The 22,996-nt window shown below is 45.4% G+C and overlaps 1 protein-coding gene across 1 annotated transcript in view; it reads right to left on the bottom strand.

Annotated features, from left to right (window-relative positions):
• trdmt1 (tRNA aspartic acid methyltransferase 1) overlaps positions 1-18,324 on the bottom strand; it is a 75,621-nt gene extending 57,297 nt beyond the window's left edge. Inside the window, exons 1-3 of the mRNA XM_039754273.1 lie at positions 18,079-18,324; positions 16,131-16,196; positions 10,151-10,220 (exon numbers count right to left, since the gene is read on the bottom strand). Coding sequence (XP_039610207.1) covers positions 10,151-10,220; positions 16,131-16,196; positions 18,079-18,182 — 240 coding nt within the window. The 5' untranslated portion in view covers positions 18,183-18,324. The remainder of the gene's footprint in view (positions 1-10,150; positions 10,221-16,130; positions 16,197-18,078) is intronic.
• Between the last annotated feature and the right edge of the window lie 4,672 nt (positions 18,325-22,996).

Raw genomic sequence — 22,996 nt, 5'->3', positions numbered from 1 at the left:
ATAATGGGGTCGGGGGAAAGTCCTCAAACCAGTCAGGCAAGCGATTCTCTCTCAATCAACCCCTCAGAGGAAAGCCAAACTACCAGGCTGGCAAGCTTCACTAAACAAATGGGTTTCTGAGAGCAGGTGTGAATATAAACCAGTAACTGGGGGGACGTGTCGTTTCAGAATTCTATTGGCCTACAGTTGGCGGTTTGGGATTGGTTTGAATCAGAAGCCATTTGGGTACCACGATGCCCCATTGGCAGTAGGATTTGAACAGAGAATGTAAACGTTTGGTTACTTTACTCCTCCCTCACACCATCACGACGAAGGGGCGTCTCTCACACCTGTCACACACGTGCGAGTAGGAGGACGATGTATGGACCAAGTGAAGGTAATTCCACAAAAGGCCAGGAGGTGGCGGGGTGCATTTCTTCTGTTGCCTCTGCAGACAAAAAACGGGAAGACCTGCCTGATTCAACCTTGATGACATCACTTCCGGCTCTGGCACTGAAAAAAGAATATCACTTCCGGTTCTGGCCTTTAAAAGCCGCCATATTTTCACCAAGACATCACTTCAGTTGTGGACTCCAATCTATGCACATCAGTGCCAATTTCAAACCCTTTTTTTGCTGCCTGGGACATTATACAGGTGGCTGTCCCAAACCTTTTTTTTGAGTGTGTCGAGTCTGTTAATCTCACACACCAAAGACTGAAAAACCAGCAACACTGAGAAGCACAAGTCGGCAGCCATATTGAGGCAGGCATGCGGCCTGTTCTGAAGAAAGCAGACTAAGAATGAAGGCTTAACTCGAGACATTTTAATTAACTGACAAGTGTGTGTGCCGCCTGAACCGACACGTCAGCATTTATCAGGTGGTATGGTTGCCAATATTCACATGTGCTTTGCTTATTGTTATTATTTTACGAATATTACCAATAATACATTACCGTATATGCTCCAATAGAGGCCCCCAGTGTCTATTTGGAAAACTGGCCTCGGCTCCCTGCACTTAATAGAGACCGGCTAATATTAACAAAAAACTTTAGAACGCAATCTTTTTGTCGCGCTTGTCAGTACAGGTAGGTACACAAAAATAACGGCTAAAATTACAAACAGCTACTTTATTTGAATTTCACATGCTGCATAAGACTGTTAAAGATAAATGGCAATGTCTTTCTATACCTTTCGCTGCTATTCGTCGTCCGAATCCACAATGACGGCTTCGTTGTTGTCCAGTTCACTATCGTCTTCCTCTTCTTCCAGGTTTGTTCGTATTTTGGTCAACCCGGCACGAAAATGAAGCAGTTTTAGAAACCGGTATATCCGTATTTTTTATGTATGTAATGTGCTGACATGCACATGTATTACACACTCTATAAAGATACAGATGCTTACAATGTACACTAATAGGCAAATATCAAAGACCCGGCTACTGTTAGAGACCGGCTACTATCTGACTGCGTCCCCTCTGAAGCCCGGCACTTATTAGAGACCAGCGACAATAAGAGACTTGCCGTTTATTGGAACATATACGGTATTTAAAGTTGTAACTTGTCATTGCCTGAGGTTATTCCTCCGGGTACTCCAAAGACAGGCAGGTTAGGTGCATTGGTGATCCTAAATTGTCCCTAGTGTGTGCTTGGTGTGTGTGTGTGTGTGTGTGCATGTGCCCTGTGGTGGGCTGGCACCCTTCCCGGAGTTTGTTTCCTGCCTTGTGCCCTTTGTTGGTTGGGATTTGCTCCAGCAGACCCCGGTGAGCCTGTAGTTAGGATATAGCAGGTTGGATAATGGATGGATGGATGGATGCCTGAGGTTATAAATATAGAAGGGAAGGTGGTCAGAAGTTATAAAGTACAATACCTCATAAACTGTGGTACGTCCATGGGATTTGACACTTTCTAATTAAGGCTACACAGTGTGGACTATGCCCGGCAGTTTATCCCGGCCAAGACCCCCAAGCCGCCAGATGGAGCCCTCCCTGCAATTTGGAGATGCCCCGAATTCCAGCAGGGCATCATGGACTTTGGAGTTGTAATACACAGCCCTGCTGGATAACGTCGGGGCCGCCAGGGGACGCTGCAGGGAGGCACAGAGACATTTGGTTTTCCTACAGCTCGGAAGTACTTGCAGGTCACGAGGACGGAAGGAATAAAGTGCTTCCGGGCTGATGAAGAAAGAAGAGTTTTGCTTTGACCCGGAAGTGCTAGGAAGTCACATGGACTACAGGTTAAGGAGCACTTCCGGGTCGTGAACTATAAAAGGACTGTGGGAACTCCCAGACGGAGAGCTGAGCTGGGTGGTAGGAGGGCAACGCGTCTGGGAGTCGGAGGATTGGTTATTAATTATTGAGAATAGCGGAGTGGTGGTGCTTGGTGCACTTTATTATTATAATAAATAATAATTATTGAATTTTTACATGATGTTTGGCGTGGTACCTGAGGGTTCAAGGGAGCGATACTGCCCCTACTGCTACAACAATAAAGAATACAGAAGGAGAAAGTCGAGTAACGGAGGACTCAATCACAGCAAAACAACTCCACATAAAAAAGCCCAACTGGAATTTGCTAAAATGCATATTAAGAAACCATAATGTTTCTGGAAGAAAGTCCTTTGGACAGCTGACATCAACCTGGAGCTTACTGGTAGGTCACCTCAGCTCAATGTCCACAGAAGAAGAAATGAAGCTTTTAAAGAAAAGACCACCATAGCTACTGTGACACATGGAGCAGGATGTTTGGAGGCTGCTTTGCTACATCTGTGATGGGGGGTCCTGAGTCTGTGTAGGGAACAATAAAACCTCCAGACATCCTGCCCGCTGTCAGGGCGCTCTGTCTCAGTCACAGGTCGTGGACCCTCCAACAGGATAAGAAACCAACACACACAGCAAAAAGCACCAAGAATGGCTAAGAACACAACACTGGACTATTCTGAGGAGCTCTGATTGGAATCCAATGGATCATCTATGGAAAGAACTGAAACATGCAGTCTGGGAAGAGGAGGCCAAACTCCCAGTAGAAAGTCTCATGGAGAGCTCCGGGAATTACTGGTTTGCAGGGATAGTGCAAGAAAACATTAGGGGTCCCAACATTGTTATCCAGGCCATCATTTGTGTTATTATTTGAAATAGCTGTGTGAGGCCGTGCTGTAAAAAGCTTGGGGTCCCAGAAACTATTGAAATACTCAGAATTAAAACTAAAATGTAGAGATGTCAGGTAACTGAAAGGAACTCCTCTGAGCGTCTCTCTCCTAGGAGGTTTCGTTTTGGTGACGTGCTCATCTCACTTAGCGGCGGTGCATTAGCGGCGGGAGGAAAAGTACAAGGGATACCATTTTGCCGATGTGCTCGTCACACTTCTGTAATAGCAGATAAGCGAGTGACTTTCTCTTCGGAGGTTTCATTTTGCTGACGTGCTCACCTCGCTTACGTATCCTCAGAGGTGGAACCCTGAGCCTGACTCCACCTCTCACTCCCGGGCCAGACACGCAGACAGACAGACAGACAGACAGACACACTTCCACGCGTAGTCGTTTATATATAAGATAGGCGCTTGAACCAAAACTTTTAAGCAAAGTCTGATTTTGATTAAATATGGACTAAGCAACAATGGGCGCTGATGATTTTGTCAGTTTCAAGTTCTTTCAGGGACAATTATGGGTTCTTCATTTTTTCGTGGAGGGGGACCAACATATACGCCCACATCTTTGCAAAAACAAGAGTAACTTCTTTTGGCTGCTCCTGTTAGGTGTTGCCACAGCAGATCATCTTCTTCCATATCTTACACCCGCCACCTGCATGTCCTCCCTCACCACATCCATAAACCTTCTTTTTGGCCTTCCTCTTCCCTCTCAGCTCTATCCTGAGCACCCTTCTCCCAATATATCCCTCATCTCTCCTCTGCACATGTCCAAACCAGCTCAATCTCGCCTCTCTGACTTTGTCTCCCAACCATCTAACTTGAGCTGACCCTCTAATGTCCTCATTTCTAACCCTGTCCATCCTCGTCACACCCAGTGCCAATCTTCACTTCTTTAACTCTGCGTCTCCAGCCCATATGACACAGCTGGTCTCACTACCGTCCTGTAGACCTTCCCTGTCACTCTTGCTGATACCCGTCTGTCACTCTACTCCACCCTGCCTGCACTCTCTTTTTCACTTTTCTTCCACACTCCCCATTACTCTGTTCTGTTGATCCCAAGTATTTAAACTCATCCAAAACAAGATTAACATTTATAAAAATTAACACAAGACAATAAATCTTGTGCTGCCTCAGTAAAAGAGAACTACCGTCACGTCTCCCTCCTGTCATTGCTGTGCAAGACTCCAGAAGGCAGAGTCCACAAACAAACAGCTCTCTTCTTATCTCTCTGACAACAATCCACAAGATCCTCTTTGATCTGAACTCCGCAGTGGTCACTCCACTGAAGACTGCCCTGCTGTGAGGCACAACTGCTCGTAGAACTTAAAGAAACTACAAATCCCAGCAGCCCCGGAAGTACTTGGCCATTGGTCAGCTGCCACTAAGGAAAATAAGATATGGCGTGGACTTTATGGGGTACCAGAAGAAGGTCAGTCATCCATCTTTTGTGTTTCCTTGCTTCACCCCATCTTTGGATTGCAAATCACCCGTTGCTTGGCGGTTTCTTTCTGGATTTATGTGCTCATCCTCTGCTTGGTTGTTCATGGAATTTCTTCTGGGTTGGTTAAAGTCTTCTTCTGGCGAGCGCTCCCAACTTTTTTGGATCTTCACACAACAACTGGAACAAGGCAGGACTTGGGTTCTTAAACTAGCATGTTGTCTGGATTTGGGTGGCAGAGATTCATTGATTCAGAATAGTACATAATGGGAAACGGTTCAGCTCGGGTTGAGGAGTTTCCTGCGATGGGTCATCATAGGCAGTTTAAACAAATGCCACTGATCTGCGTCAGTGACGTACCAAGGGGGAGACAACTAGGATGATGGTTGGCGGCGATTCTCGGTGGAGGATTATTTTAATAATATTTGCACAGTGTTAATCAATGGCATTAAAAGGTCAATTTGGATAACTAAGCCGACTGGGCGTGTAAAGATAAGACTCTGCAAGGAGGCTACTATGCAAAGGGAAAAAATGGGCGCAGTAAGTTTGAGCTGGGTATGGGAAATCTGCTAAAATAAATTGTGCCAAGGGCTCACTTTAAAATAAGGAACATGGTATGAGGCGAAACAGAATACGGTAACGTTAAGTCACATATGCTGGAAAACGTAAGATCATAAAAGGTTTAGGAGATGTATTAACCAATCATTTTATATGTCAAACTTGTATAATCAGGAATCAGCTCAACTCACGTAGCCCCCCTAAAAGATATGAAAATGTATGAATCACTTTGTTTGGGGACAGCTTGCTGAAAGGAGGCGCTCCCTCTTCAAACAGAAAGTAAAGACGCACTGGTAAGCTTCCTCCTGCCTGGCTCATTGACTCAACGTGGGGCTCTTAACTTTTACATGACTCTCGAAAACACAAAAACAGCAAAACTGTGTTACGAGAAAAGAGTTTAAGAAGCACTGGGGCAGGACCAGTGCATCTGTGGAACCGGAGTGTTTCTGGAGTGTATCGTGAGTGTTTATCGCTAACCGTTTGGTGCTTGATGTTTTCTCAGGTTTCTTTTGCTGTTAGTTTAGTGATGATCTCCATGGGGGTAACTGGGTGGGAAATAATGAATGCGTTGTGTGTTGATTGTGTTTGCCCTCTTTACTGGAGGGTCAGATTTAGAAAACTTGTGTTTGCGCAAATTGGGGCTAGAAATAGGTGTACACAACTTTCCTCACAGAAGTCAGGATTTATACATGAAAACTTGACGGGAGAACGTGTGTACATTCATTGAAACTTTAAATCATGCGACATTTTGGAGAAATGACGACGCCCTCCATCAAGGGGGATTTGGAAATGCAGGCAAATCAGATAACACTATAGAACACTTCTTTAAGGTGACAACCATATTTAACCTCAAAAGTGATAAATATGAGGCACAGACTCTACTTTACTTCCTTTTTAAGAGGGCCCATGCTGCGTATTTGCACTGAAGAACTGTTTTTATTTTTCGTCAGTTTACAGCTGCTACCTGTTGTCACTTCACAGGATTAGAAATCAAAGTGCAGTAAAAACACGGAGCCGATTCACTCTCTGCTTTTTATAATGAGCTCCTTCTGATCTCATGCCCTACAGCCTGCCCATAGCCTGATGGTCTTACAAAGCATGGTGTGTTTGGTACTATTTGAAGAATACGCAAAAGGTCCGATATAAAAGGAATAGAGACTGGCAGGTTTTGTTTTGCCCAGGATGAGCTGATTTAGACTTGTAAGAGCCACTCACTTGGAAATTCATTGTGTGCCGACTTGGGCCTGACATTACAAAGACAGATGGCCCAATGTCTGGCAGCTTCTACCCATATGCAGGTCTTAACAACAGTTGAAGTGATGGCACCAGGCACCTACCAGAGGGAACTGGCTGACAGGTCAGGAATATCTCAGCTAAGCTTTAGCTGCGTCTGAAGACCAGGATGAGGTCCCCATGCAGTCTCCTCTGCTCAGACTAAACAGCTTTAATCCTCTCAGTCTGTCATAGTCCTTAAATCCCATGATGCACTTGGTTGCTCCCCTCTGCACAGCTTCAAGTACTGCTCTGTCTTTCTTGTAGTGTGGTGCGCACAAACTGCACATGTGGTCTCTCTTGTGCACATATCATGTCCCTGTGCTTCTCTAATTCTATCCCCGATTCGTTTTTAGCGCTCGCTGGTCTTCACGGTGATTTCCTGTACCACACTTGAAGGACCTGAGTAAAAGTGGGAGGAATTATTGGGAAATTACAAATGACCACCACATGCAGACCACCAACAAAGTGAGTCAACTGATCAGCTGATTATCAGCACCTGAGAAATTAACCTTAGATTTACATTACATTTACATTTAACTGTTAACCTCCTCTGCATTAACCCTGAGTGTGACTCGGGCTCGGAATTCTATGAAAATACGGTTAATCACGAGTCAGACTCTGGGTGACGTGTATTTATCTGCTTTATATTGTAAAAGCCCAGGACGGTATTCTTCTGCCATCTAGTGGATGAAATAACGTCATGCTGCAAAAAATTATGAATACTTCTATGCGTTTCTAAGGTATCTCATCAATATTAATGAGTGAGGCGGAGCTTCAAACAAAAACATGAGAGCAAATGAAAAGTCGTAAAGACAGTTTTAGAACAAATTGAAACTGAAATATTGCTGGGTGGCGGCACGGTGGCACAGTGGTAGCGCTGCTGCCTCGCAGTTAGGAGACCCGGGTTCGCTTCCCGGGTCCTCCCTGAGAGGAGTTTGCATGTTCTCCGCGTGTCTGCGTGGGTTTCCTCCGGGCGCTCCGGTTTCCTCCCACGATCCAAAGACATGCAGGTTAGGTGGACTGGCGATTCTAAATTGGCCCTAGTGTGTGGGTGTGTTTGTGTGTGTCCTGCGGTGGGTTGGCAGCCTGCCCAGGATTGGTTCCTGCCTTGTGCCCTGTGTTGGCTGGGATTGGCTCCAGCAGACCCCCGTGACCCTGTATTCGGATTCAGCGGGTTAGAAAATGGATGGATGGATATTGCTGGGTTTAATGTAAACGGGTCTTCAGACATTGCAATGGAAAGTGAAACTGATGCATGATACAGCGTCACCGTGATATGCCCGGTGAATTTTAGTGAGGTGCAACAATAGCTGCATGACAAACAGGCAAAATAATGACAATTGAGCGCAAGAAAAAGCAGATTGTTCGGCGCCTAATCAAAATTCACAGGTTCATGTGAGGGGACAAGTGAATGCCACTAAGCCATGGGCTGCGGCACAAGTTGTGGGTCCATCGTACATCTGTGGCACCGACGTCCTACAATCTCATGTGCAAACAACAGAATATAATGTCACAGATGGCCGGGGTTCTTGTTATGGCTGGGACGCCTCTTCATTCTAAGGACCAGGGGAGCAAGCCTGGTCAGGGTAGTACCTTCCACGGAATGCTAGATGGTAGCCCCCCTGGGTTGCATCAGTGCCACGTGCATAGGATTTTCGAACTCAAGCCTGTTGGGGAAGACGTTACCCACAGGCGAAGAAAAAGAAAAACTTGTGTTTTTATTAGTGTGCCTTCCATGTCGGTCTGTGCCAGGTCAAGCTCTGGTACAGCACCTTTTGTCACAATAAGTGTATAAAGAAACAAGAAGCCTGCTGTCCCTATTGCAATGTCGGGCTGTGCGTTGGTGACCGTCTCAAATCATGTCACACGAAGGACATGTACTAAATGTGCATCAGTACACTGACATTTAGGTATCTACCCGTTTCTGTTACAATTTTTCCAACGTATTTTAGTTTGTTTTTCTGGGGGTAAACATCACATTAAGGAGGCTACACGGTCCTCAGTGTTGTCTTGTTTTATTATTTGACTTGGTGTGATTGTTCTGTAGATCAGCTGGAAAAATGCTCACTTTATAGATTGTGAGTTAGAATCGGAGACAATAAAAAGTGAAAATCCCTCCAAGGGCTGAATGGATGAAGATGTGATCTACAGTATCTCACAAAGTGACTACACCCGTCACATTTTTGTAAATATTTTCTGATATCTTTTCATGGGACAGCACTGAAGATATGACACTTTGACACAATGTCAAGTAGTCGGTGTACAGCTTGTATCACAGTGTCAATCTGCTGTCCCCTCAAAATAACTCAACACACAGCCATTAATGTCTAAACCGCTGGCAACAAAAGTGAGTACACGCCTAAGTGAGAAATGCCCAAAGTGTGCCCAAAGTGTCAATATTTTGTGTGGCCGCCCACCATTATTTTCCAGCACTGCCTTAACTCTCTTGGGCATGGAGTTCACACGAGCGTCACAGGTTACCACTGGGATCCTCTTCCATTCCTCCATGACGGAGCTGGTGGATGTTAGAGACTTTGCGCTCCTTCACCTTCTGGATGCCCCACAGATGCCCTATAGGGTTTAGGTCCGGCATCTTTACCCTCAGTGGTCGTCTCGGAGGAGTGTTTGGGGTCGTTATCATGTTGGCATACTCACTTGCGACCCAGTTTCCAAAGGGAGGGGATCACGCTCTGCTTCAGTATGTCACAGTACATGTTGGCATTCATGGTTCCCTCAATGAACTGTAGCTCCCCCAATACCAGTAGCACTCATGCAGCCCCAAACTGTGACACTTCCACCACCATGCTTGACTGTAGATAAGACACACTTGTCTTTGTACTCCTCACCTGGTAGCCGCCACACACGCTTGACACCATCTGAACCAAATAAGTTTATCTTGGTCTCATCAGACCACAGCACGTAGTTCCAGTAATCCATGTCCTTAGTCTGCTTGTCTTTCTTGTGCATCATCTTTAGAAGAGGCTTCCTTCTGGGATGACAGCCATGCAGACCAATTTGATGCCGTGTGCGGCGGGGTATGGTCTGAGCACTGACAGGCTGACCTCTGCAGCAATGCCGGCAGCACTCATACGTCTGTTTTCAAAAGACAGCCTCTGGAGATGACGCTGAGCACATGCACTCAACTTCTCTGGTCGACCATGGCGAGGCCTGTTCAGAGTGGAACCTGTCGCTCTATGGTTTTGGCCACCGTGCTGCAGCTCAGTTTCAGGGTGTTGCCGATCTTCTTATAGCCTCGGCCATCTTTATGTACAGCAACAATTCTTTTATTCAGATCCTCAGTGGGTTCTTTGCCATGCGCTGCCATGTTGAACTTCCAGTGACCAGTATGAGAGAGTGTGAGAACGGGAACACCAAGTTTAACACACCCGAGACCTTGAAACACGAACGAGTCACATGACACCGGGGAGGGAAAATGTCTAATTGGGTACAATTTGGACATTTGTCACTTAGGGGTGCACTCACTTTTGTTGCCAGCGGTTTAGACATTAATGGCTGTGTGTTGAGTTATTTTGAGGGGACAGCAAATTGACACTGTGATACAAGCTGTACACGGACTACTTGACATTGTGTCAAACTGTCATATCTTCAGTGCTGTCCCATGAAAAGATATCAGAAAATATTTACAAAAATGTGAGGGGTGTACTTACTTTTGTGAGATACTGTATGAATAAAGGCCCTAAGCCAGCACACCTACATTGAAGTAACCAAAAAACCAGAAGCAAGAGATGGGCTTACACATGTCGGCGACAGGAGGAACTCCTGGTATCTGTAGCTGCAGCGCTTTAATGTTTCCACCAATGCGTTCCTAGGAATAACCAGACAAGGACCCAATCAGATTTAGAGGCAGAATGGACAGCATATATTATAAAACATTGAGACCCCTTCACTCACCGCTCACTTTATTGTGCTGTGGACTAAACTCTAAAAGGTTACATTTGCCATTTTTGCTCATCACTCAATCCCCCCCAATGACAAAGTGAACACACGTTGTCAGAAAGAAAATCATAAACTGAAATCTTGCACTCCTGGAAGAATTCAGATCCATTGCTGATGCTCTCCACATTGTGCTCAGGTGCATCCTGTTTGCTTCAACTCACCTCAAGAAGTTTCTAGAACTTGATTGGACTCCACCTGTGGCCAATTGAGTTGACTGGATGTCGTTTAGAAAAGCACATGTGTGTCCCTGTGTATAGAAGGTCCCTCAATTCACACTGAACTGCATGTCAGGACAAACACCAAGTCCAAGGAACTCTCTGTAGACCTCCATGATCAAACTGTGGTGAGGCACAGATCAGGCCAACGAGGTCAAACCGTTTCTAACACTTTGAGTGTTCCCAGGAGCCCAGTGATCTCAATAAATGTGAAATGGAAGGAGTTTGGAACCACCAGGAGTCTTCCTAGAGTTGGCAAAATGGAGGAACCAGACAAGAAGGACCTTGGGTCAGGGAGGTGGCCCTGAACCTAATGGTCACTCCATCAGAGCTTCAGAAGTCCTCTGCTAAGAACCTGTTGGAAGATGACCATCTCAGCAGCACTCCATCTGCCAGGTGTTTATGGAAGAGTGGCAAGAGGGTAAAAGGCAAATGACAGCCTGACTGACAAACACTTAACTCCTAGTAAAATGTCTGGCAAAGACCAGCCACTGCTCATAGACTTTCGTAATACCATACTACAGTGACGTATGGTGGTGACAGCATCGTGCAGTGGGAACATGGAAACTGGACAGAATTGGATGGAAGTGGACAAATACAGAGAGGTCCTTGAAGAAAACCTTCACTAGAGGGCATGTGACCACAGGTTGGGGGTACGGTTCACCTTTCAGCGTGACAATGACCCAAAGCATATAGCCAAGACCATGCTGGAGTGGCTTTGGGGACAAGTGTCCTTGAGGTGGCCCAGCCTTAAACCCCACAGAACATGTGTGGAGAGACCTGAAGGTGGCAGTTTACAGACACTTCCTAAACAATCTAATGATGCAGGAAGGGATCAACTGCCTAAATCCAGGCGTGCAGAGACTGTAGAAACTTATTACCCATGAAGACTCAGAACCAAAGGGGCTTCTAGAAAGTACTGAAATGAAGGTCTGCGTGCTTCTATGAATGACAGATTTCAGTTTTGGATTTTTTAAAAATTGGCAAACTTTTCCGATTACGCTACCATTTACTTTCTTGTTATGGGTTTTTGAGTGGAGATCCGCCGGCCACTTTATTAGGTACACCTGTTCAACTGCTTGATAATGCAAATGTTGAATCAGCCAATCACATGGCAGCAACTCAATGCATTTCAGCCTGTAGACACCTCGTCAAGAAGACCTGCTGAAGTTCAAACCGAGCATCAGAATGGGGAAGAAAGGTGATGGAAGTGACTTTGAGCATGGCATGGTGGTTGTTAGTCGGAGTATTTCAGAAACTGCTGAGCTGCCAAAACTGCCATCTCTGGGGTTTACAGAGAATGGTCTGAAAAAGGGAAAATATCCAACGAGAGACAGCTGACTGGGAGAAAATGTCTTGTTGATGCCAAAGGTCAGAGGAGAATGGCTAGACAGGTTTGAGCTGATAGAAAGGAAACAGTAATTCAGATAAGCACTCGTTACCACCAAGGTGTGCAGAAGAGCATCTCTGAATGCAAAACTTAAAGCTGATGGGGGGCTACAGCAGCAGGAGACCACACCAGGTGACACTCCTGTCAGCTAAGAACAGGCAGCCAGGCCTACAATTGACATGAGCTCAACCAAATTGGACAACAGAAGTTTGGAAAATCATTGCCTGGTCTGATGAGTCTCAATTTCTGCTGAGACATTCAGATGGTGGGGTCAACAACATGAAAGCAGGGATCCATCCTGCCTTGTATCAATGGTTCAGGTTGGTGTTGGTGGTATGATGTTGTGGATGATATTTTCTTGGCACTCTATGTACTCCTTAGTTCCAACTGAGCATCGTTTAAATGCCACAGCCTACCTGAGTATTGCTGCTGACCATGTCCATCCCTTTATGATGATCTTCTGATGGTGGCTTTCAGCAGGGTAACATGCCACATCATGGCATGGAGTTCACTGGACTCAAATGGCCTCTGGATGTTCCAGATCTCAAACCAACAGAGCACCTTTGAGATGTGGTTGAACAGGAGATTCACATCATGCTGACAAATCTGTAGCGATTGCGTGAGGCTATCATGTCAATGTGGACCAAAATCATCAAGGAACGACACCAGCACCTTGTTGAATCAAGGCCATGAAGAATTACAGAAGTTCAGAAGGCAAAAGGGGGTCCAACCCGGAACTAGCAAAGTGTACCTAATAAAGTGGCCAGTGAGTGTATGTTGACGGGCAAAAATGGCAAATTAAGGGTGCAGCACAATAAAGTGTGTGGAAAGTGAAAGTATCTGAATACACTAAAGAAGGAAGAGAAACAAAAATGAAGACATGAAAAGGTGACTTGGGCAATGAAGTCCTCTACAGAAAGTGAGCAGGTTGGACCGAACGCAGCAGGCTGCAAGACAAGCTCAAAAACAAGCGGGTTGCCTCCTTGATGAAGTATGAACAGCATCGCGCACTGTGATCAAACGAGTTCACAATACAAAGCCAGCAGGACCGCCTAAAAGTCACAGTCAGTGAAAGAAAAGTGATGGATTACTGGTGACATTTTAAGAATACTACAGTTATAAATATACTGGAGGCCTAAAGGCCTGCTGAGATGCTGTTTAGAACATCAGAATGATCTGCACGAGAACAGGCCATGCAGCCCAACGACGCATGCCAGTCCTCTCCACTTAAGATGGCCTTTAGCTCATGGACTGGTGGAAGGCGTGTCACGGCTTTGTTAAGGCTTCATCTCACGCTCTGCTTTTCTTTTACCATTTTATTATTCTTTGTATATTTCATGATCGTGTGAGAAGCTGAGCAATTCCAGAGAGCCTCAGAGTACAGTCGCTGCTCCTCTGGAATGAGAGGAGCCAGATGAGGGGGTTTGGGCAAGTCGCAAGGATGACCCACCAGGCGGATCCGTCCTACTGGGTCAGCAGCTCCAGGAAAAGCTGAAGGGATTATATCTTTCAGCTGGCTTGGGGACGCCTGGGAATTCTCCTGGAAGTGCTGGAATTTGTAGCTGGGGAAGTCTGGGCTGACCTGCTTGGCCTGCTGCCATTGTGACCCTCACTAGGAAAAGCCGCTTCAGAAAATGGGATGTTCTTTGTTATAGGGTGGCACGGTGGCGCAGTGGGTAGCGCTGCTGCCTCGCAGTTAGGAGACCCGTTGGGGTTCGCTTCCCGGGTCCTCCCTGCATGGTGGAGTCTGCATGTTCTCCCCGAGTCTGCGTGGGTTTCCTCCCACAGTCCAAAGACATGCAGGTCAGGTGCATTGGCGATTCTAAATTGTTCCAACTGTGTGTTGGGTGAGTGTGTGTGTGCTCTGTGGTGGGCTGGCGCCCTGCCCGGGGTTTGTTTCCTGTCTTGCGCCCTGTGTTGGCTGGGATTAGCTCCAGCAGACCCCCGTGACCCTGTAGTTAGGATATAGCGGGTTGGATGATGGATGGATGTTTTGTTATCTGTATGTCGAACCTAAGGGGGCAGCCCCACTCCTCCTCAATGCTTCAGCTGAGGGACCACCCTTGGCCTTTATAAATGGCGGAGAAGCTTCAGTACTGCAATGAGGCATTAGTTTCGCTACTTCTGTTGATCGGCCCCCATCTTTGCTTCGAATTTTCAATGTGTGGACTCTCTGCTTGTTTAAACGTTTGCTGTTGGTCTTGGTCATTTTCTTGAGAATATTTCTTTGTTTTGTAATTTATGACCAAACCTTTTTTTAATGCACTTTATAATTATTAAAAAGCCCTGTGTTTATTCTTTAGGGTCAGGGTTATTAAAGTTCCCCTCTCCCATTTGGCCTGTTCAGGCTGCAAAGCCTGCTTCTTGAGTTTGGGGCCAGGCTTGCCTTGTCATAAAGGCCCTATATAAGCCTTAACACTTACTTTTTTGACATGAAGCCTGTTTTGTAAAGTCAGGAATTCATAACACATAGGAGCTTCCATCATTCTCAGGCCCCTCGGAGACCTTAAACCCGTCAGCTCTTCTATGTTGCTAGAACAGCCGCAAAGCGGAACTTGTAGTGGAACGAAACAACATAAAGACTGAATAGAATTAAGAGGCTTGTCAATGTATCGATGTACAAACTGTTTGTAATGCTGGAAATCGTACACCCCAACTACGGAATCACCATTTTGAGCAGATAAACAGCCACAGAGGAAATCTTACTGCAGGGCTCGTCATTCATAGCCCTGGTGGGCTGCGGGTTTTTATTCCAACAAGATTCCAAACTAGAAGACACTCCTTGCTGATAATGAAACTTGTCATTTATCTTCATTGTTTGTTAGTGCTTTCATTTGTCCTTTTTTGAGAACATTATTCCTCTTTATATATTTGCACTTCACCATCCTCCCATTTTTCCTCTCACTTATTTCTAAATATTTTACTAATAAAGAAACTCCATGATGCACAGTCGCCATTGTAAATGGAAGCACGTTAGCTGGAGAGCTGGTGGCTCCTTTAACATTTACAGCTCATTATTAACTGACGACTGGTTAAGAAAACACAAAACAATTAAAGATGAAATACAGCTGCTTAAAACTAAAACAGGCAACTAAGGGCATTGAATCGTAATAATGCAGTTACAATTAAGCCAAGAAAAAGAAAGCATTGCTTTAGCAGCAAATAAATGAGTTCTAATTGAGAACCTGGCTAAGGCGAAAACCTGCGGCCCACCAGGATCGTGAGTGACGATCCCCGCATTACAACATAATTCAAATTTGTCTTTGGGTGAATGAGGGCACAAACAAGCCAAATAGTGAAACATCGAGTCTCATTACCAGCGAGGTTCGACTTCTAACGGGTTGGATGAAAACCCGCAGTAGTCACTGCAGCCCACCAGGACCGTGAGCGACAGTCCCTGCCTTCCTGTAAAGCTTTACATGCCGTATTGAAGCTGGTTGGAATAATGAATTTAACAGAAAGGCCTGTAAAAGTATCATCGTAGAAAGAGTTTGTACTTAAGGCAGAGGTTAAGAGTTAGGGTCATTAAGCTTACGGCTCTGTCACATTACGTGACTTTTCCAGAGATTATCAGACATCGTTGACATAACCACTATCTCACATGACAGCCCGTCGTGTAATCTGACATACCCCGCTCAAACTTTACCTTAAACTAGAAGGGTGGGCTTTGTGTGTGTGAAGGTTTTAAACCAGCAAGCGTTCGGCCAGACGTGCACCGTATACGACGCAGCTATTAAGGATTAGGAACGCGGGAGGTCTGGGCCTCGGAAACAGAAGAGAGGCTCGTCTGTCTGATGTCGCGTGCTTAACAAACCAGGATGGAATGGAAGAAAGTCAACACAGAGATTGACGGTACAAGAAAGAGTCTGGAGCCGCTTCCTAAATACACAGCACTGAGGGAGGCATTAAAAGAAATCACAGAGGAAGAAAGGTGGAGTGGCAGCTCTGAGGCTAAGGATCTGCACTGGCAATCGGAAAGGTTGCTGGTTCGAAGCCCGTAAAAATGTCAAAAGGGACTCTGCTCTGTTGGGCCCTTGAGCAAGGCCCTTAACCTGCAATTGCTGAGCGCTTTGAGTAGTGAGAAAAGCGCTATATAAATGCAAAGAATTATTATTATTACATTAGGAAAAGTGCATTAAAAAGACAAAAGAACTATAGAACCATTTGTAATTACCTGGCACAGGAGCTCTCGAAGCCTTTAACATTTTCCAGAAGGATGTATTTTGGCAGTTTATTTAGTCTGTCAGAATGAAGAAGAAAGAAAATCCAAGTTAATTAATTTCCCTTCTATATATTTGATTAGATTATTCCATCCATCCATCCATTTTCTAACCCGCTGAATCCGAATACAGGGTCCTGCGAATCCCAGCCAATCTAATCTAATTTTTTTTTTTTTATTGATTAGATTAGATAAACTGAATTAATCCTAATCAAGAACTTAAGATGAATACAGCAGCAGGAACAGAGACTCACATGACAATCAACACAATCGATCAATAATAAATAAATATTGTGCAGACATAGCATGATGAATAAATACACGTGAATCTGAAAGAGTATAAGATTTTAGTTTGGGACATCGGCTGCCTGAGAGGCTCTTCTTAGCACAGCAAGGCCAGTAATTAGTTAAATAATTCGGTAAGGCTACTACTTTACTTTTCTTACCGTCCTCTGTAGGAGGCAGGTCTCTGGCCTTTGGACTTATATGAAGGTAACTGAAGCCTACTTATTTTAAGAAACAGAATAAAACAATTTATTGACAAACACAAGGATTACAGAAATACAATAACTGCATATATATATATATACATATATATATATATATATATATATATATATATATATATATACACACACACACACACACATATACACACACATTATATATTATATATATATATATACATATATATATATATATATATATATATATATATATATATATATATATATGTGTGTGTGGTGGACCAGGGGAGCAAGCGTGGCCAGAGCGTTACCTCTCCCTGGATTGCAGTGGTGCCTAGGACTCCCGCAGGGCTCCATGGGAATTGGAGTTTGGTGCAGCCCTGTTGGCATCCGTGGGAGCCACCAGGGAGTGCTGAGCCCTCATGGGCAATACTCCCAGATGTGGTGGAAGTGCTGCATGGGCACCCAGATTCTCTTCCAGCAGCACATCCTGCTGTGGCGGAAGCGCTCTGGTCCAGGGCTCCGGAATTGTCCAAGCGCCCCCTGGCAGTGACCACAGGTCCCAGTAGGGCTGAGCATCCAAGCTCCACGCACATGGTCCCGATGTAAATAATACTTGGTATTGTTCCAAATATGTCCTCTCCCCCAGTCCTTTGATCACAGGGACGTCCTAGTGGAGCAAGGTCCCTGGTCATCTGCCACAATTGACATATAAGACAACATATAACAAAGAGGGGCCAGCGGTTTATTGGCCATTTAGAATTCTAATTCATCTCAGCTCAGATTGTCCAACATGGGTGACTGGGAGACGAGTGTCAGTAGGTTATTCACTGTTGTCTAATGCTTCTTCTCTTCATCCCACTGTAGAGGGTATGACTGACGGACGAAATAGCAGTGATGTCACTTCTGGAAGTGAGACAAAGGAAGCAGAACTAGAAGAGCATGGCGCCAGCCGGAAAGAGGCAGGAGAGACAGAGCAGAGCCAAAGAGGTCAGGAGGTGTCGTTGACGGCCTGTACTCTGCATGGAGCTCTGGACTTTAGTAAAGTTAGGTTTGGTGTCTTCACCGCTCTACCATTTTGTGATGCCTGCTATTAGCTACAGTTGCTGGGATGAATGCCGTCACTATATTTTCACATCCCAGGGCGTCACTGGTAGTCGACTATTTAGACCAGCCTAGTTTTTGGGGTCTGCGGTGAACTGGCGCACTGTCCGGGGTTTGTTTCCTGCCTTGCACCCTGTGTTGGCTGGGATTGGCTCCAGCAGACCCCCATGACCCTATAGTTAGGATATAGTGGGTTGGATAATGGATGGATAGATGGATGGATGGATGGATGGATATTTTTTGGGGTAAAGCCTGTTTTTTGAGATTCACGTGTCTTTCAGATTGTAGGAAACAGACGTGACATTCATTAGGAAAACAAACATTTATTGTACCTTGGCAGCACATCAAGGATGTGAAGGAAACTTTGCGTTCTCTTGTCTGATACGTCCCCTTGCAAGCCAATCCTGTCAAGAAAAAACAAAATAAAAATCTGCATTAAATACGAAAAGGAACAAAATCAGATTTTGAACACCACTTCATTATGTTGACACAACATAAACACTTTCATCTAACCAAGCTTTATCTTTCACACAGAGAATGCCAACTCATTTCCTCACTGATGTGGACCTGATTATGAAGTTTGTGCATCGTCTCAGTCTCACTGTGGCTCTTAAAGTGAAAGGCATCAAAGTACCAACCTGCATACAAGAGCCCCCTAATAAGGGGCAGCACAGTCACCTCAGCTCGTGAGGGTCAAACCTGTCATTTCTGATATGAGACTCGGCTCGGGGGGATTACAACATCAAACATGAAACTGACTGGCAAAACTTGAGAAGAGACAAATTACAAAAACAGAGCCAGGGCAACTTGGTAAATGCTTACTTGAGCTCTGGGGTTGTTACGGTGCCCACTGGAGTGAAGCCTGTCGTGATTTGAAGGTCTGAGAGGTCACATAACACTAAGAACCAGGGGTCAAATCAGATCAAGCGTACAAAAATGTGCCGGCCATTATCTCCATGTATTGTTAATGTTTGCCCTGCCCTGGCATTTGCCATCATGGACTCCTTCACTCATATGTAATTCCTGGCCAATGAAGAAAGGATGAAAACATGCTAACATCTGGCAGAATAAGAACATAAGACGGCTGACAAACAAGAGGAGACCATTCAGTCCATCAGGCTCATTCAGTTCCCTAACATGTCAGTCGTCCCACTATGTCACCAGGATACATTTATCGCTTCAACTCCAGGACTCTTTACTTTACTTCCGAGTCCCACAGCCCTGCATGCAGAAGTGCTTCAAACACACAGCAGGGGAACCTCAAATCTCCAGGCTACAGATGTGACCCTTAGCACATGCTCTATGCTATCAAAGGCGTTGTCTCGGGAGTGGGGGGCCACAGGGGCAGCTGACCAATCCTAAAGTTTCAGAGCAAAACTAGAGAAAAGTGTGGGTGGGAAAAATGAACTGAAATGTCCAAATCTGTGGAGTTTGAGTTCATAGCTTGCAACAGGCCACTAAAGACTCAGCAGAAGGGACTCTGTTCCAGTTGTTGGCTCACACTACACTTTTATTGTGCTTAATTGTACAAATTCATTCTGCAAGTGACTCTGATGTGACTGTGTACTGATACCCATCTTGAATCAGGATTTAAGTTATTTTGGGCGGCAGGCAGGCAGACAGACAGACAGACAGACAGACAGACAGACAGACAGACAGACAGAAAGAAAGAAAGAAAGAAAGGACTTCATTGTCCATGTGGGAAATGTGTCTTTTTAAATAAGCTCTTTAAATAAACACATAAACAGATAGAGAAGTAATAAATAAATAAATATGCACACTTTGCCCTGAACACACACAATAACTACAAATCAAGAAAATTCAAAAGAAAAACTTCTGACAGTCCCAGTGAGGCATAATGTTGTTGGTATAAAGGACCCCTAGTCACGTTTCTTGACCACTTCTGCTGAATGATTGGTCGATGATCAATGACTCAAAGAGAGGATGTGCAGCCTTGTTCATAATGGCACTTAGTTTTGCTTTAGTGCTCTTCTCTATCATCTCCAGGAGGTCCAGAGTGTGTCCTATAAATGAGCGTACCCATTTCATTAGCTTCTTGACTCAGTGGTCTTCTCTTTATAAGCACGCCACACTGGACACCAGAGAGTTGTTGAAGATGTGAAGGATGGCACTTCCCTCATTAAAGGACCACAGTCTCCTAAAGAAGAAGAGTCTGTTCTGCCCTTACTTCTCTAGTTCTGTCACTGATGTGGACCCCCAAGAACTTGAAGGAGGGCACCACCTCTACATCCACTCCCTAAATGGCGACCACCTGACACAGAGGCTCTTTGATGTGTTCCTTGGTTTTGCTGATGTGGAGTTGCAGGCAATGCTCAAACTTCTCCCCCCTCTTCCTCATCCCCCTTATTGCTACACCCTAAAAGTGCAGAATCATTTGAGAATTTCTGCAAGTGCCATGGCCTGCTGTTCAATTTATCGGCGGAGATGTCCAGACTGATGAGAACTTGAGACATGCCTATTCCATGTGGCTGGTGCTCCAGTGTTGCTCATGCAGTCTTTGTGGCCTGCCAGACAGTCCGTTATCCAGGACACCACAGGCTCATCTACCTTCATATATCCAATTTGACTTCTTAACAGGAATGGCTGGATGGTACTGAAGAAATCAAAAAACAGAATCCTCACAGTGCTGTCAGATTTGCCCAGCCTTGAGGAACAAACAAATCATTGCATCCTCGACTCTAGTCTTTGTCCAATAGGCAAACCTTAGTGAGTTCCGGTGGTCTACCACAAGACAACTTGTCCAGAACGAGCCTCTCAAAGGTCTTTCATTTTGTGAGACATAAGTTCCACTGGTCTGTAGTCATTAGGTGAAGAGGTGCCTGCCTTACAATGCAGGAGTTTTCCACAGCAGTGCCACTTTCTGGAGCCTTAGGGACCAACTGAACAGACTGAACAGGTGACAGAGGACACCACTAAGTTGGTCAGCACAGGCCTTAAGAACTTGAGGACAGACTCCATCTTGACCCTCAGCTTTTCTTCCTCAGTTGCCTCCTTCCTTGGTTTTCAGTTATGGACATCCCATATTGATGGTCTATGGAGAACTCATGGATCATTCTGGAAGAAATAGTAGGAGTTATTGATGTAGTAGGGATGGTGTGGGGTGACTGGTCATTGGAAGAAGGTAGCAGTGAGAGGGAAAATCTATTAAAAAAATTGTCTTAGGGTTAGGGTTTGTCCACATTAGGGTTAGGGTTAGCACCTGAGCCTTGGATTGCTTGATTCTACCCAGTCAAATCCAGACATCTTTCAAGTTTGAAAGACAACCAACCAACCAGGCACATGCAGACTACAAACGATTCACGGTGCAGGACAACTTCAGATTTGTCTGCTCACAATGGTGAGTGTTCAAAGATGATTTTAGTGGAATCATCACTGCGGGATCCGCATGCAGAAACCTGTGGGCACGAGTGAAGGATCCACTCGGCAAGACCGTCTGGGAAAACACGCAGCCATTGGTCCGTATTGGCAGGGTCGCTTTCATTTCAGCCTTTGACAAATCTTTGTCTAATGAGTGAAAGAGCAATGTCTCTTGTGACAAGGCGCTATATAAAAATCACGTAAAAATCAAACAAAAAGTGCTTCCCCGTCTCCCACCGGCTTAACACAGTCCCGTACAAACACACCCAAAGTGAACCCAAAACAAAGAGCACAAATATACTCCTTCCTCTACTCCTCCCAGGCGGCTTCATCGTCCTCTTCCTCCCGACTCTGGCACCTAGAGTAATGGCTGCAGGCTCCCGGAAGTGCTCCAGGTGCTCATTCACCTACTTCAGGCTGCACTCCAGCCCACACAGGGTCTCGTTAAGCCGTGCAGATCCTCCCGGTGGTGGCCACGGAGCCCAACAGGGCTGTGGCCCCGATGTAACCCAGGAGGGCTGCCACCACGCGTTCCGTGGAACGTAGTGTGTATCCCATGGCTGCTCCCCCAGATCCAGTGTCAATGGGGCATCCCGGCCGGGCATGGGACCTGACCGTCTGTCACACTCTATTTAACAGCCAGATGAACAACTAGCACTTAAAGGGTTATCATTTTCTATTTAACCCTCTAGTGCAACGTTTCTAAAACCATGACTTGGGATGTGGACACATCAGTGGCAGGTCGCCACATAACTGTCAAGTGAAATTAGCCGAGTTTCTTCAAGTGCCCCTTCTGGGCCGAGTGACATACTTGCCCTCTGTTACTTTTAAACTACACACTGCTGTAGTATTTGAAACAACGCGCGTCACAGTCATCCTTCATTTCTATGGCACAAAAATATACTCAGCAAAAACGCGTCACAGTCATCCTTCATTTCTATGGCACAAAAATATAAAAAGCCCTCCTTGCTACGCGGCCTCCCCTCTCACAACCAGTGAAACAATCAAACCGAGATGACCTTGACGATGGCAGAACACTGCGCTTCTGAAAGAAAGATGGAGAGAGGAGGAACTGCCTTACAACAGGCCTACAAGCCCTCAGTCCAACAAGACTGTGAGGTGATGGTGACAGCACTGTGGCACTAGATTGAAATGTTTAAGTGACAGACAATGGCATGTGGCGCAAGAATGGGATGATTTAGGGGGGGCTAAATGTACATAGTGCCATAGCAGGGATTTATGCCAATTTCAGTATCATTGGCCGTGGAGATTTGCGTGCCATTGTGTTTCAGTATCAGTGGTTCGTTAGAACAATCTGGACGTGGGCAGGCCAGTCAGACCAACAAAGCTCACCAGTCCTGTCCACTTAGTTCTTCTAAAGTAACATCAAGTTCAGTTTTGAAAATCCCAGTTGCCCTACTGTCTACCACACTACTTGGTCACTTAGTCCACCTGTCTATGGTTGTCTGTGTGAAGAAAAAAAATTTGGAAAACCGTTTTGGAAAAATGTGCTCCGGACAGACTTGGAGAACATTAGAGTTTTTTGGCCACAGATCCAGAAGACACTTATGGTGAAAGCCAAAGACAGCATTTCGAGTAGAAAAATGGGATGCCAACTGTGAAAAATGGAGGTGGAAATGTTCCGGTCTGGGGATACTTTGCTGATTCAGGGCTTGTGCTGCTCACCATCATGGAATCCACTAGGAATTCTTCAGAAGAACCTTAAGCATGGCAAAGACCCTCTATAACAAGATCTACTATTATTATCACTCATTACACCAAAGGGTGATTGAGGGTAATGTGAGACAATCAGTCAGAGGACCAAAACTGGACATTGCCACATGACGATGACCCTAATTATTTGATCCTTGA

Source organism: Polypterus senegalus, chromosome 5 (genome assembly GCF_016835505.1).
Source record: "Polypterus senegalus isolate Bchr_013 chromosome 5, ASM1683550v1, whole genome shotgun sequence".
NCBI lineage: Eukaryota > Metazoa > Chordata > Cladistia > Polypteriformes > Polypteridae > Polypterus > Polypterus senegalus.
This window is presented reverse-complemented; position numbering and strand designations above follow the sequence as displayed.